At 34.6% G+C, this 16,671-nt stretch overlaps 1 protein-coding gene across 4 annotated transcripts in view; it reads left to right on the top strand.

The window, feature by feature from the left end:
- Nucleotides 1-16,671, top strand: part of emp (epithelial membrane protein) — a 281,014-nt gene that overhangs the window by 212,311 nt on the left and 52,032 nt on the right. For all 4 annotated transcript variants that reach the window (XM_017609218.1, XM_017609219.1, XM_017609221.1 and 1 more), the window contains one exon: nt 4,634-4,826. In XM_017609218.1, the coding sequence (XP_017464707.1) occupies nt 4,634-4,826 (193 nt within the window). The remainder of the gene's footprint in view (nt 1-4,633; nt 4,827-16,671) is intronic.

The following is a 16,671-nucleotide window of genomic DNA, read 5'->3' as shown; positions in this document are numbered from 1 at the left end:
ACGAAGTATCTCCTGTCATCAAACAAACAGTCAGCACATTCGCGCCTTGGCACCCACGTCACTGTTGACAGTTACAATTTCGAGAAAGTAGAGAATTTCGTTTACTTGGGAACCAGCATTAACACCGATAATAATGTCAGCATTGAAATCCAACGCAGAATCACTCTTGCCAACAAGTGCTACTTTGGAGTGAGTAGGCAATTCACGAGTAAAGGCCTCTCTCGACGTACGAAAACCACGCACTATAAGTCACTCATCATGCCCGTGCTGGTATATGGCCCAGAAGCATGGACAATGACAACATCCGATTAGGCAGCTCTTGGAGTGTTTGAGAGAAAGATTTTGCGAGTACCGCAGACGATGGAACGATGAGCTGTATGAGCTTAACAACGATATGGACATAGTGTAGCGAATTAAAATACAGCGGCTTCGGCNTGCCCGTGCTGGTATATGGCCCAGAAGCATGGACAATGACAACATCCGATTAGGCAGCTCTTGGAGTGTTTGAGAGAAAGATTTTGCGAGTACCGCAGACGATGGAACGATGAGCTGTATGAGCTTAACAACGATATGGACATAGTGTAGCGAATTAAAATACAGCGGCTTCGGCCTCCGGCTTGGTCATGTCGTTCGAATGGACACCGACGCTCCAGCTCTGAAAGTATTCAACTCGGAACCCGCTGGTGGTAGCAGAGAAAGAGGGAGGCCCCCACTGCGATGGAAAGATCAGGTGGAGAAGGACTTCGCTTCACTTGGCGTTTCCCGTTGGTGTCAGTTGGCACAGAGGAGACACGACTGGCGTGCTTTGCTGAACTCGGCCAAAATCGCTTAGGCGGTTACAGGGCCAAAAAAGAAGAAGAAGAGGAATAGATACCAATTTGCCTGGATTAACATAAAGAATTTCTTTCTGATAAATAGGTGGACCAGGGACCGCTCCATTCGAAACAATCTTCGTTATTGCCCGATTTGCTTGAAATTTGGCAAGTAGGTAGCTTAATACCGATTGTTGAAATTTTGAACACATACTGCAGATTTTCTAAGGATGGTCAGAGGCTTATAATAATGTCGATGTACATATCAGGGGAGTGTGGCAACTTCCATTCAAATGGAAATTTTCCTACCGTATATCTCTGGAAGTATTTGTGGTAGAGCCCCATATCCCATATCATGGAGAAGGGGGCGTGGCGCCTTCCAAACATACTGAAACCTTTACATATCTGTAAATACATATAATTCTTCGGTACGTGCTGCAAGGTGGCACTGGAGTCGAGTTATTGTTAAAAATTATCAAGCGAAGTCACTCGGAGACACCAGTCAAATTACCACCGCTATATCAACCACAAACCATTGCGACCCTTGCTAAACGACGACTAAACCGAATAAAGACAAGTCTTGATAAATATCTACAAATACAACTGTAAGATATTTAGGTTATTTCGTCTGAAATAAGTGTATGGATATTTGGTTTCTGAGAACCAATGATACTCCCCAATTTTGTAATTGCCAACAACTGTACTCTACAGATTCAAGGACAATTCACCATCGAACTGGATCATTGTTGCTGCAAGAGATTCTTCAGATAATGCTTTCATTAGGTTATTTTAGATGGCAATAAAGGATATGCTTTCCGACAACCACAAAGCCAAACGTGAACGTAAATTGTTGGTGAAATCGTTGGACCAAATGTTTTAATAAAAAAATTAATTTAGGACGGGACGAAGTTCGCCGGGTCTGCTAGTTCGTATAAAACTTCTGAATGGGCTAGTGAGTAGTCCCGTTTTTACCGAACGAGATCAACTTTTGTATTCCTATAAGGCCGTCAAGACATTATAAGCCTATTTCGCTAAGCAATTTGTAGGACAAGCTTTGAAATGCATAATGCTTTTCATTGCTATGACACGACTTTAATAAGCATTACGAATATTTTGATAGCTCCTACTCGCCTTTTATAATTATGAAAACTTTACTCAGCGTTTTAAATAAATAATGGTAATATGTAGCCGTAGCTGTTTAGTTTATGAGGCTAATATAATGTATCCGTGTTCGCGCCCGCGTTTCGGTGTAGAACAGTCCGAACTGTTGTTAATTCGGTTAGATCTGTTGCTCTAACGGCAAGATATATTCAATAATAAAATAGCGGAATTCGCTCTTCTGTGTATTCGTTGTATGTTGTGTAATTGTAACTACATGAGCGTGTGATTTGTTGTTGCTAGCGGTACATCAAATATATATGCAACAACCACCACACGCTCGTCCAGTTGCAGTTACGCAGGATACAGCGAATACACAGAAGCGCGAATTCCACTAATATCCTAACGAAGCGTATTATAGGATATCTAATGGTACATCCAATGGTGCCTTTATTGGCGTCCCTGTAATTAATGTAATAGTCTGTAAGGATAAAATTTACTATAGACTTATTAAATAAACTAGCACACCCGGCGAACTTCGTCCCACCCAAAATTAATTTTTTATTGGAACATTTGGTCCAACGTTTTCACCTATAATTCACGTTTACGTTTGGTTTTGTGGCCGTCAGAAGGCATATCCTCCGTTGCCGTCTTAAATAACCTAACGAAAGCGTTATGCCGTGAAGAAGTTTTTGCGGCAACAATGATCCGGTTCGATGTTGAATCGTCCCTGAATATTTACAATACAGTTGGTGGCAAATTCAAAAAGAGAAGTATTGGTCAACACAAATTCAATATACATAGACTTGTTTCACCTTGCAGCTCGTTTTAGCCCCTAGCGTTACCAATACACTATATATATCGAATATGATCCAAATCGGATAATTAATAAGATTTTTAGTAACAACTCGACTCCTTGCGTTTTAAGTTATACATAAAAAAAATTTCATCACAATCGTTTCGGTCGTTTAGGGCGACTCCACTCACAAACACACATTCCGAAGAATTACACCGGGCAAAACTGATTTTGAAGCGCCAAACGTTTTGATAGACTTTTTTTGTGCTGATTATGAATCCGTAGGCATAAAGTTCCCCTCAGCTCCAGATTTTGAGTAAAACCTGGTCAAAGTGTCAAAAAATCGCGTTTTCTTACGGATTCGTAATCAGCACAAAAAGGTCTATTAAAAACCGCTTTAATATTTGCCACAACCATTTTGTTTTTCTTTCTATTTTTGTTGACCTTTGTTTGGAAGTCGCCACGCCCCATTTTCCAATAACCCCCATTTTTTCTATGAGTACGGGATTGATTTCAAATATCTCCATACCAAGTTCCAGGACTCTTCCACTTATACTTCCAGAGATATAAGGTATGAAAAATTCGATTTGTATGGGAGATGCCACACTCCCTTTATATATCGAAATACTAGTGAGAGGGGCGTGGCTGGTCGCCAACACGCACTATTTTTAATCATTCTGCATTTTCATGCAAAAGTTGATCTTGCACGAAATTTTTGGTATTTTGGTGGATCGTTACTAGTCCTTGCCACATTAGAATTCAGAATTCGTATGGCTGGTGGGCGAGGCAGTCGACCTAGGTTTACCATATCTCAGATTTACGTCTTCCTAGATTAATCCAAGTTACAAACCAAGTTTCATTGAAATCCGATTACAGTTACCATATCCGCCCCCTTGTGTAGTAGGCGTGGCAGTTCGCCAATTTTCACCAGTTTTCGTACCTTTTCTTTCCTTAGTGAAAGTGTTTCAAACAGCGAATTTCAGCAACTTTTTCCTGCAACTTTTATAGGGATCTGCCAATGTTAAGCGTTCAGTCTATGGAAGATTAATGACATGGACGCAAGTGAACGCAACTAAAATTGGTTTTTCTATTAGTTTAAAGTGCACGAAGTATTTTTGCACGAATCACCCTCCACCGCACGGCGCCGCAAGGTACTTGTCCCTTAAGAAAAACACTAAAAATGCATAGTATTACAGAAATGTCCTTAACTCTGTAACGACTAAGAAAATTATGAGAACCTAATTTACCTTGCGTGCTATTCAGCTTAATATTAAAGATGACGACAAATCGAGTTTTGATCGATCATTAAACTACCATTGCTGATCCTGTGAAATGCGTCTTCAAATACTTACGTAAAAATCCTACTCATCAAACGCCAACTTCCGGTGTCCTTTGATAATTGCTGTAATAGTTTCTCTCAGGAAAAATTCCTTAAACCTATTAATAGAAATGTTTAGAATCGAGTCAACTACCTAGTTGGATATTACCACTCATTTCGAAATCAGGACTTTCTAATACTTCTACATTGGCAGTAAACTAACTTCTCAATGTGTAAGCATTCCGAAATCAAAGCGAGACAGTCTAGTACTGTTTTTGTCAATGTATTATGTACTTGAGTGCCGTTTTTGTGTATGTGTTGTGTACATGTTTATTTATAAAGGTATGTGTTCCTTTTCTTTCGTACGTGTTTATTGATATATCTGTATTGTAGTGTTTTTGGACGGTACTAGCTCTTACTGCCAATATAGGAGTATTACATATATGGGTTTCAAACATAAGAGAAAATTCTGTGGAATTAAAAAATTTTACAATATTTGGTCCATGGTTTTGTTAGTATATTGATTGTTTCGTGTGTTTCGAAATTTTTTGGGTTTTGTCGCACGGTATTATAATAAAAAAGTATAACTTTCCTTAATTTATATTTTAGATTTTTGCGACTAGCAATGGCCAGTATAATGGATATTTTAAAAATTAAACCTTTTGTGCAAGTCTCTGTTGGACAATTACTATGGGGCTATGAAGACCCTCTTCTTAAATTGGCTAAAGACGTTGTTCCAAAAGAACAAAAGCTACCATATGAAGAATTTGGGCTAATGTACGGTAAAAACGGAACATCCACAGTAAGTTGATATTAGCATACATATGTATATTTTATATAAGTAGTATTCACCAAAGTGAGCAAGTGGCAAGTGTTGACAACGGTCATTGCTTGAGCTTATCTACCCTTTCGCCATAGTGCTAGACCACTTGCTCCATTTTGGTGAATATTACTATAGAATTATCACAACAACTTTAAAAGAGCAGCCTCAGGCTTAGTAGAGAAGTACTCTGTAATTCTTACAGAAACATGCCTGGATCATTACTTGTAATTACAATGCCTTCATTTTAATTAATTTTCTTTCGAAAGATAGAGGCTAACTTCGAAAACGTACCAATACAATGTTTGGATACTGTTCTACTGCTGTATTTCAACCAAGGTTTGAATTGCTGACTGCAAAATAGCATAAGCAACACTTTTTAGCTTTTTAAAGCAAGCAGCTCTTGATCATTTTCAATGCATTTGCAATTGCTTAGCTACGACTAACACTAATAAATATGCAAAAGCAGACAGCAAAAGCGAAAAAGAAAAATGATATCATTTGCTGTTTGTTTTTGCTTCCACAGTCAGCCGAAGCAACCAGTTTAGAAGAATTTGCTGCTGCTGCAAGCAGTAAGTTATGGGTAGTCTTGCTTTAGCTTATCTCCCGCTTCGTTATTCTCGCGAGTACTTTCATACACATATGCATAAATATGCATGTATGTTTTTACGTACATAGCGATATCTGATGTAATGCGCAGCTAAATTTTAAAATTTTGCTTAAACAGTTGCTTTCGACTGCGAGAATTACGCAGAAAGGAATAAAGCAAAAGCAAAAAATGAGAATAAACCAAACTTCATGATTCAATAAACGTGAGCAAGAATGGAAGAAGAAGAAAAAATGTTGCAAGGAAAACGTGAACAAGTTGCACAAGTTTGACGTCATACAAACAACGATTCTGTCAAATTCACTGAGAGAGGAATAGCGGTACCGTGATCGGCGCAACCTCTATTTCTCTCAATCGTGGCTTCGGCTGACTGTCTAAGCAAACACAAACAGCTCTATAAGCTGAAACAAATGAGATCATTTTTCCTTTTCGCTTTTGCTGATTTATTTGTGTTAGTCGTAGTTAAGCAACTGCGAATGCATTGAAAATAGTCAAGCAATTTCAAACCCTGATTTACCCTGTTTGTATGTATATGCAGAGTTGCGAAACATTGCAACGCAACCATTAATATTGCATATTTTGAATATTTAATAAAACAATGATCACTATTTTGGTATATTCCATTTTTAAAACACCAATGGTAACCAAAAACAAACATAGCATCAACTTTGTTTCTGTTGCGCTGATTACTCTAGCGATGCGTTTCGATAAATTTTCGGATGCGTTTTGAAAAAGTATACATTTACCTTGTTTACATGTACAGCATTAAATCCGGTTTTGAATTGACACGTGTCAGCGTAGCTCGCTTGAAATGTAAGTGTATATATGCAACACAAGAAATGAGTCGATCGCACACACTTTCAAACAGAGTTTATCCCGATGCAACCCTGTTAATACATGTGTAAATTCTTGAAAATAATGAACAGTGAAAAATAACAATCAAGGAGTAAAACAGCCTTGTAAAAATTATCTTAGCTCTTAATTTTATAACAAAGCTTAGCATAAATGTTATTCAAGAACTATTTAAATGGTTTACTTTATACATTGCATGAAACAACCGTGTGGTAAAATTCCGTGTTTATATGCACTCTTAACACGATTCAACAACTCTTAACTCGCATTCAAAATGTGATTTATCGTGGCACGGTTAAAAGTTTCAATTCGATTAGAGAATGTGTTTACATGTGTGTGTCGATATAACATGGTTTGACTTAGAACGAATTGAAGCATCATATAAACGTGGTAATTGTCAACCAATTGCAGTTCGGCGTTATGGAACATTAAACTTTGAACGTATGCAATGCAATTGACGTTTTGGAAGTCAAACAGACTTTTCGTAATATTTGCCACATAGGTATCTATGTGTTCTTGAATTTGACATTATTTGATAAAACTGCTCGACATTTTAAATGGACAAATTCTGCACGCAAACAAAAAAAATAGTGGTATTCATTTCCCGAAAGGCATTAGGCCAATGGTTTGAAGTATTTATGTTTTGGTAACTAATTTACATTTTTTCCTTTATCTGGAATTTAAATCATATTAAAAATACCATTGCTCTATTAAAAACGAATTTGAAAACAAACAGGATTTCGACTCCCTTTAATGTATGTATGTATACCTATTCATATCTATGTACGATTTATATGTTGGGACTTTGTCTAAAAGCTGTGACTGACGACAAAGCTTATGCATATAATCTGGCACACATATGCGCATAATAATTTTACCCTTACAGACGGTAGTAATGCGGATAATCGATTCGAAAACGTCAGGCTGTGAGGTTAAACTTATATTGTGCTCTGATTTGTCTTTCTATTTGCAAAGTTTATTGTGCGAATTCTGAGTTAAAGTTGTTACAAAAAGTGCCTGCAAGCATCTTAGTGTGAAAATAATCGAAGCTAAGTGAAAGTTTTGTGTTTTATATTAAATTTAATTAAATTTCACTAGCATACATCATGGCATAGTTAACTGAAATTGTTTTTATTTTTGCAAATTTCTTTTCCTCTTTTTGTTTACTTCTTTTAGTAATTCATGTCACAGCTGTTTGCTTTGCGATTATTAAGTTCGCTACATATATTCTAAAACTAAATACATCAGCTCCTAATCTGTTATAATTTATTTTGTTTGCTTTTTATTACCATAATTGTTATTAATTTTTTACTATGAAGTGTGATCTTGATAATTGCCAAATTAAAACCCTGCAAGAACAGTGACAATCATTTGGCCGGTAAAATGACGGACAATCCTGACAGAANTCCCTGCAAGAACAGTGACAATCATTTGACCGGTAAAATGACGGACAATCCTGACAGAAATACTCGTCATTACTTTGTATGAAAGTTTCTATCAAAATATTAAGGGCAATGTGCAAAATTTGATGGAAAAAATCGTATACATGTGAATCATAAATGATATAAACATTGGTCACAAATGAATAATCATGCTTGATGGGATCTTAGGTCAGTATTGACAAATCATACTTGTTATAAAAGTTGGTCAAATATGACTGATCACAATTCATGGGTTTCGACGTCATATTAAACAACATGAGCTTTTCTCTGCTCATAACATTATTCAAATTTTTTGTTTAATTATAAAACACTTTAATTTTTTTTTCTAAATACTTATCGTTTATTTCTTAGCACTTTCTCGGTAATACTTTCGACCGCGTCCTTTCGCTTCTAGATTTTTTTATTGTGATTTATAATGATATACATATTTTCTTTTCTTGTGAACCTTTCCATCATCAGTGACAATCATATGACCGGTCAAATGATAGTCACCGAAAAAAAATCCTATTCTATCAGCATTGTCAATCATATGGCAGGTAAAATGATTGTCACTGTTCTACCCGACTCGACTGGCATATACATTTTTGCATATGTATTAATTTTACTTGTGAATGTGTTGGAGTTTTAGTCATTCGCGTCTTGTAGGGAAGTGATTCTGAACGCTACTTTGTTATGGTTGAAAACTAGCAGCCAGAGAAGTAGTTCTTTTTAATATGAGCCAGCCTGTTATGCAGAGGTATAAGAGTTCAAGTTAGGCTTATCTCCAAATTTTTGACAGACCGTCAAAGGGCTCAACTCAAGCGTGGGTTTTAATTTCGTTCTTTGGATTTTAGAGCTGATGGCGTGAAGATCAAATGTCTGAACATTAAGCGATATTTTTCTAAGCAGGCAGACTTTAACTTCCACGTGGAAAACACGAGGATCGAACGTGTCCACTTTGGAGAATCGTAGCCAGGAGTATTTTTGCCTCCGGACAAAGAATCTGAATTTAGAGACGTCTTTCGGATCCACAATAAAAAAAATTCTTGAAAAGTTATGAAAAATGAAAGCAACAAGAACACAAAACAATGTTGTAACGTTAGAGAAGAAAACTAAATAACTAAATATAATCTATATTAATAAAAATGTTGTGTTCGTATGTCACGGTCGTCAAAACTCGAGAACGGCTGAACCGATTTGAATAATTTTTTTTTGTACTGTTCAGTATAATACCAGAACCAATGATACCGAAAAAAATTTGAGGGTTGCCACCTATTTGAAAATTTTCAAACCCAATTATATTGACAAAATGAATAAGTTATTACAATATGGGTATCAAATTAAAGAGGTTTAAGAAAGATTACTGATGGAAACATTTTTGAGGAGGGTTGCCACCTAATTTAAAATTTTAACCCAGTTAAGTTGNTTCCAATCGAATAAACCGGGTTTTCAACTAGTTTAGAATATAAAAGTTCTAATTATTTATTTTATTGAAAATGGAACTAAAATTTTTGAAGTGAAATTGGCAAATTCAACGGAAATTGCACACGGAAGTTGCACAAGTGTTTCTTGAGTGTATGCACATGCAAGAATAATACTAAGAAAAATACAAATATAAAAATGAAAGTAAAGATAAGTACGTATATAGATAAAGAAAAGGATAACGGCAAAGGTAAAAACAAAAACAAAGATGTGTAAAGATAAAGGCAAAAATGAAGATCAACGTAAATTTAAACACTTTACTTATCCATATAAGGGCTAAGTTGATAAACATAAAAGTAAAAACAAAGACAAATATAAAGAAAATGATGAGGATGAGGATACCGATAAAAGTAAAGATAAAGTTGGAGGAAGAAAGATTAAAATAAAGGTAATTATAGAAAAAGGAAATAGATAGAGACACAGAGACTCAATCTGGGAACTATTTTGGGATTGTAGAGATTTACGGGATTCTCGGAACTTATCGATATAATAATCGATATTTTTATTGTATTGTATTGATATTTTGTATCGATTTTGTTTCCGATGTTTTTATCGTTTTTTATCGATATTTTTATCTTTTTTTTATAGATATTTTTATCGATTATATTATCGATATTTTTTATCGATTGTGTTATCGATATTTTTGTGGATTTTGTTATCGATATTTTGATGGATGTTACTATCGATTTTTTTATTGATAGATTGTAAAGATAAAAATAAAGATAAAGGAAAACAGATTAACATAAATGTAATTAGGACGAACAGTGTAGGGGTAGGGATCTAGGTAGAAAAAAGACAAAAGATATAACCTTAAGCAAAAGCAGATGTATGTGTATACATATGTAGATATGTACATATTGGTTATGAGACAAACTATATACCGTCGTTGTAATAATGAAATAGTGTAATATGAAATGTATAGTTTTAAGAAAAAACTATTCATATTTTAAACACACCACACTTTTTATTGATTCCTTAACTGCTAATTCACAAAAAAATGCTGTACCATGTTTGCTTAGAAATACCATTTGAGCCCATTTTTCTGAAAGCATCTGCTTATACACTATTTTATCTTTGAACATTTTTATATGAAATCATTATACACTATTTCATATTGGTTGCAAAAACTAATTGATGTATGTCGATATTACACTATTTTATTATTCACATTTTGAAGGTGCCTATGGAAGTTAGCAGCAATATAATGAAGTAAACTACCCTAACGTTATTTTAATATTACACGTATTTCTTTAAGATTTTCATAATAATAGTCCAAGTGCACCATACACTATTTGTAAACAATTGTGTAGGTACTGTTATTATAAAATTTCGTTTTTCGCAAATAAGTTCATGATCCAAAAAAGATATTTAAGAAAACTAAAGATTTTTCTAATAGATTAAAGGATTGTCTATCCAATGGTACGATTATCGAATAATAGTGTACATATGTGGCACTTTATACCAGCGACGATATGTAACGTAAGTTTCACTTCTCCAGTGTGGCCCAGGTGCACTTACCTTTTTTACCTCCCTTTTATTAGCTCGGGATGTAATTATGTAATATTGATGCGCCTAAAAGATGCAGCGATTTCTATTCTCAAGTTACATACCGGACTGTTGTTTTAACGAACAAATCTTGTTAAGATCGCTGAGCCCTATTAAGTGTGAATTTTTCACTAATTTTTTCTGTTATGTGTAATCCAAAATACTTCGAACTAGGGATTTGCCGGATAGAGATTTTGCCGGATAACCGGATTTCGGATATCCTAAAAAAAAGAGCCGGATTCGGATATCCGGTAGACTTCTGCCCTTGATAAATTTCACAATATTGTTATATTAGGTTTTTGTTTGTTTAGCTAGATTATCTGCTTTTTGCGAGATGAACTATCCAATACGTAATTAAGAATACAAAATTTCTCCTCCGAAAACCAAGTTACGATATAATCCTGTATTAAAAAGATAACTTCTCCGTCTGCAACCCGGATTTATAAATTATTTTTGGTAAATATGGGAGAAACGTCAAAGACAAAAAGACATTTGAAAGACTAAGAATTCGCTAAAAAGAGTATCTAACTCTATGTCTTGCATGCAAAACTATTTTATAATGTCAGTAAATTGAGAAAACAGAAATGTAAGTTTTAGTCAAAAGCCATTATTAAAATTTTTTGGTTTTACAGCGTGACGACGAATAACTGTTACTGAAAAAAGGTGTCCTTTATAGATTTTGCGAAAAAGTATTTTATTGTTAATTTTCCACAGATTTTACTTTAATTGCATTATTTAGTTTTAAATTTTAATCCTTATTTACATTTGCTAGCAGTGTACACTTTGAGAGAAAAGTTCACTTGGCACGCTAGTGTTTCTCAGGCTTGTTAGGCTTTGTAAAAAAAAGAAAAACTGTATAGGGTAGGTCAAATGAATGGGCGTCCTAGTCCCCAGTTCAGAGTCTATTATTTTTAAGTATGAATCCTTATGTCGGACAAAAGGGGGAGTATAAGGGATTCAATATGGAGGAAATTAGCCTATGGTTACGGAAGATATGGAATAAATTAAACTTAAAATTATTTTCGAGATAACTAACAACAGTCGCAAAAAACGTTAGTCCTCTTTTTAATTAATTTATACTCCATCATATTATCACAATTGCTACGTTTAAGAAAGTTCTAACGATTTATAAAAAAAACCTTAAGAAAATCCTAAAGTATTTTGTTTTAATTAAAAATTCAGTACAAATGAGTACAAATTTTGAAAAATCAGGACATTATCGTACTGATTGAATGTATATATAAAATCAGTACAAGAGTTGAAAAATCAGTACTGTACTGATAAAATCAGGGTCCTATTTCATAAAGCGACAGTGATAATTTTGTAACGACAGGCATTTTCCATGTTGTCAATGATAATTCGACAGTTTGTTGGGTGTTTTGTTTCACAAAAATAATTGTCACCACCTCATAAATTCCATGTGAAATTCCATTGAAAAAGTGACAAAATGTCATTGTCGGGGTTTAGAATTGTCGTTGACAAAATTGTAAATTGTATGTATCATATGTAATAATTGCATTTGCATTATTTTAGTTTTAAGAAATATTCAAATTATTGAAAAGTAATGAAATGCGCGCAATCACTATATAAATAAATTTACAAAACTCTTCTGTGAAAGCTTTCCGACGGAGCTATTTGGTTTCGTCGCTATTGTACAATATTTCTTAATATCACTGGCGTTTTCCAAAAAAATTTCACAGTTGCCTACAAGCGTATATGAAACAGAAAAAATGTCGCCGACAATTCTGGCAGTGAAGTTTTACAGAAAAATCGACAATTGTCGCAGCAGTCACTTTTATGAAATAGGCCCCAGTACGTCTGGCACTGTAGAGCAGAAGCCTGGTCAAACACTATCAAATGTGTAAGCACCAATCTATTATTATCTATTATAATTTCCAAATGAAGTATCTCTGCGAACCACTTTCCCCAGTGAACTCAAAAACGGTGTTTAGTGCATAGGGTGGCATTTATGTTGAAAATAAAAATGGATTCTTGACCGGTAATGCGGAAATGCTTCTTTTCATAATGAAAAATATATAATTTTTTAACTCTTAATTACTAATTAGATACTATTAAATTTGATTATAGAAATTAAAAAAAAAAAATAAATAAGTTTGAAATATATTCTATGTATAATCGAAAAAAAAATAAATAAGTTTGAAATATATTCTATGTATAATCGAAATCTGAAAATCCTGCCGGATTTTTGCCAGTATCCGGCCGGAGAGTCGGATAACAGAAAAAATACCGGATAGGCCGGGTTCCGGATATCTACCGGATACCCGGCACATCCCTACTTCGAACTTATTATGGGTTATTGATTTTTAAATTAAAGCTATACCTATTTTCAGCTGTAATATTGTGATTTTGACCATGATTCCTGATTAACAGTAAGTGTTACTGGGGAGGGAATATGTAAAATAAAACCGGTTTATCTGATTTTTTTTTTACTTTAAAAATGAGGAAACTGGGTTTCGAAAAATTGCGAAAAATAATCGAACACGCTAGTAAATAGCGACGGCTCGGCTAGTAAATAGATACGCTCGAAAACGCCCTATCTCAAAAAATGGCTCAAGAACGTCATTTGGTTGAACAACGTCCTATGTAAAAAAAATGGTTTAGAAACTCCCTATCTCAGCTGTGATTAATTTCACTGGATCACAAATGTTAATTTGGTTTTTGTTCTCCAGACGCCACTATCCGATTTCTATGTAGAATTGCTCGATGATTCCGAAATTCGGGCTAATTTTTTTCTATGGATATGTTTTCGAGATATTTGCAATTTACCGTTATTCAGCTTAAAGCAGCAATTGGTTCCTTTTACTCACGTATATTTTACGAACCAATTTAAAAATCTTAATATAGAATACGGCAAAGCCAATAAAATGCTCCATAAACCGTATATAAATTACTTTCCGATAGGGCTTATTGTTTCAGACAAATTAATTAATCATTCCAGCTTTTTTTTATTTTTTAATGAAAAAATGAAAAAAATCAAACTTTAACAGGAGAAAAATTAAAAAAAAAAAAACAGTTCTGTGCTAGAAAATCGATGGATAAATACGAAATAATGAGTGGTCAAATGAAAATGCGCAAAGATTTTTTGTATGAAATATGAGCAGAAAAGAGTCCCTGCAAGAACAGTGACAATCATTTGACCGGTAAAATGACGGACAATCCTGACAGAAATACTCGTCATTACTTTGTATGAAAGTTTCTATCAAAATATTAAGGGCAATGTGCAAAATTTGATGGAAAAAATCGTATACATGTGAATCATCAATGATATGTATACACATTGGTCACAAATGAATAATCATGCTTGATGGGATCTTAGGTCAGTTTGACAAATCATACTTGCTATAAAAGTTGGTCAAATATAACTGATCACAATTGATGGATTTCGACGTCATATTAAACAACATGAGCTTTTCTCTGCTCATAACATTATTACAATTTTTTGTTTAATTTTAAAACACTTTAATTTTTTTTTCTAAATACTTATCGTTTATTTCTTAGCACTTTCTCGGTAAAACTTTCGACCGCGTCCTTTCGCTTCTAGATTTTTTTATTGTGATTTATAATGATGTACATATTTTCTTTTCTTGTGAACCTTTCCATCATCAGTGACAATCATATGACCGGTCAAATGATAGTCACCGAAAAAAAAATCGTATTCTATCAGCATTGTCAATCATATGACAGGTAAAATGATTGTCACTGTTCTACCCGACTCGACTGGCATATACATTTTTTGCATATGGGTTAATTTTACTTGTGAATGTGTTGGAGTTTTAGTCATTCGCGTCTTGTAGGGGTGTTACTTAGGTGTACGCGGCGTATGAGTAACATTCTTTCGTGGTCAATAATCATACAAATAATCTTGCACATTTTTACTTGACCACTCATTGTTTTGTATTTATCCATCGATTTTCTGCTTGAGTTACTTGATTTTTTTTTTGTAACAGAACAGGCTTTAGTACAAATGCAAAAATTTGGCACAGAACTTGTTATTTTTTAAATTTTTCTTTGCTAAAGTTTGATTTTTTTTACTTTTTCATTAAAAAATAAAAAAAAAGCTGGAATGATTAATTAATTTGTCAGAAACTATAAGCCCAATCGAAAAGTGATGCATATGCGGAGAATTTTATTGGCTTTCATTTGCCGTATTTTATATTAAGATTTTTAAATTGGTTCGTAAGATATACGTGATTAAAAGGAACCAATTTCTGCTTTAAGCTGAATAACGGTAAATTGCAAATATCTCGAAAACGTAGCCATAGAAAAAAAATGTAACCCAAATTTCGGAATCACCGAGAAATTCTACATAGAAATTGGATAGTGGCATCCATAGAACATTTTTGGTGTAAACCAGTGTTTTAAACAGGGTTCGTATTTGCACACACATGCGCAGCACATCCTAACATTTTACGCTCACACACGTGTGCTGTGCATATAAAAAATTAAAAACTTGCTCACATCACATGTGTGTGCTGTTTGGTAAAAAGCACGGGCACATGTGTGTACTTTATTTTTATTAATATAAAGCACACGCACATGTGTGTGCTTTGCGTAGAGAAACTTATACACTTCGATTTCTATCTCAAATCTTAAAATAATTTTTTAATATGTTTTCTGTCATATAAAAAACAAACAACACCTCACTTGTTATTGAATTGTCTTTCAAAAAATAACGTTTAATAAACAAATTCTTTTAAAAATATATTATGTGCATGTGCATGGGCTGAAATTTGTACAAAAATCGGCTCACACACATGTGCATGTGCTTAATAACAAACAGCACACACTTTTCTGTGAGCAGAGTTTGTTTTCCACTTATGCACACACATGTGTATGAGCAGTGAGTACAAGTTGAATGTGTTTCTGGCGTGTGTGTGAGCAGAGCATGTGTGTGCAAATACGAACCCTGGTTTTAAATACAGAAATCGATGCGGTGGTTGCCCATATTGAGAAATCTTTCCAACACTTCTTCTGGCTTTACTTCAATGTCGTAATTTATATTATCGTGTGCACTAGACGGACGGACGGACGGACAGACAGTCACCGTTTAATCGATTTCTCTTTTCATTCTGGTCATTTATGTATACATTTTTGTCTATATCTATCTCGATTCGTTTTGCCTGTTACAAACAACCGTTATGTGAACAAAGTTATAATACNGAGAAATTCTACATAGAAATTGGATAGTGGCATCCATAGAACATTTTTGGTGTAAACCAGTGTNAAATATATTATGTGCATGTGCATGGGCTGAAATTTGTACAAAAATCGGCTCACACACATGTGCATGTGCTTAATAACAAACAGCACACACTTTTCTGTGAGCAGAGTTTGTTTTCCACTTATGCACACACATGTGTATGAGCAGTGAGTACAAGTTGAATGTGTTTCTGGCGTGTGTGTGAGCAGAGCATGTGTGTGCAAATACGAACCCTGGTTTTAAATACAGAAATCGATGCGGTGGTTGCCCATATTGAGAAATCTTTCCAACACTTCTTCTGGCTTTACTTCAATGTCGTAATTTATATTATCGTGTGCACTAGACGGACGGACGGACGGACAGACAGTCACCGTTTAATCGATTTCTCTTTTCATTCTGGTCATTTATGTATACATTTTTGTCTATATCTATCTCGATTCGTTTTGCCTGTTACAAACAACCGTTATGTGAACAAAGTTATAATACCCTTGTGCACAAGTGCGCTCGGGTATAAAAAATACATGTTGCCTCTGACGGCATTCGAACCCGAACATGCTGGGATCTAACAACTAACAGCGAGCTTCTCTAATCGCGCGCTGTGATGTTGATTCAAACTCAACATTAACACATTCACATGTACGGCTGTAGCGGAGTGTGCAAAGACGCTTGATACAATTGGTTGCGGCCAAGAGGGTCCGG

The sequence above is a fragment of the Rhagoletis zephyria genome, unplaced genomic scaffold (genome assembly GCF_001687245.7).
Source record: "Rhagoletis zephyria isolate East Lansing unplaced genomic scaffold, Rhagoletis_zephyria_1.1 Rzeph_scaffold_00203, whole genome shotgun sequence".
NCBI lineage: Eukaryota > Metazoa > Arthropoda > Insecta > Diptera > Tephritidae > Rhagoletis > Rhagoletis zephyria.
Note: the sequence above shows the minus strand (reverse complement) of the source record. Positions and strands in the feature narration are given on the sequence as shown.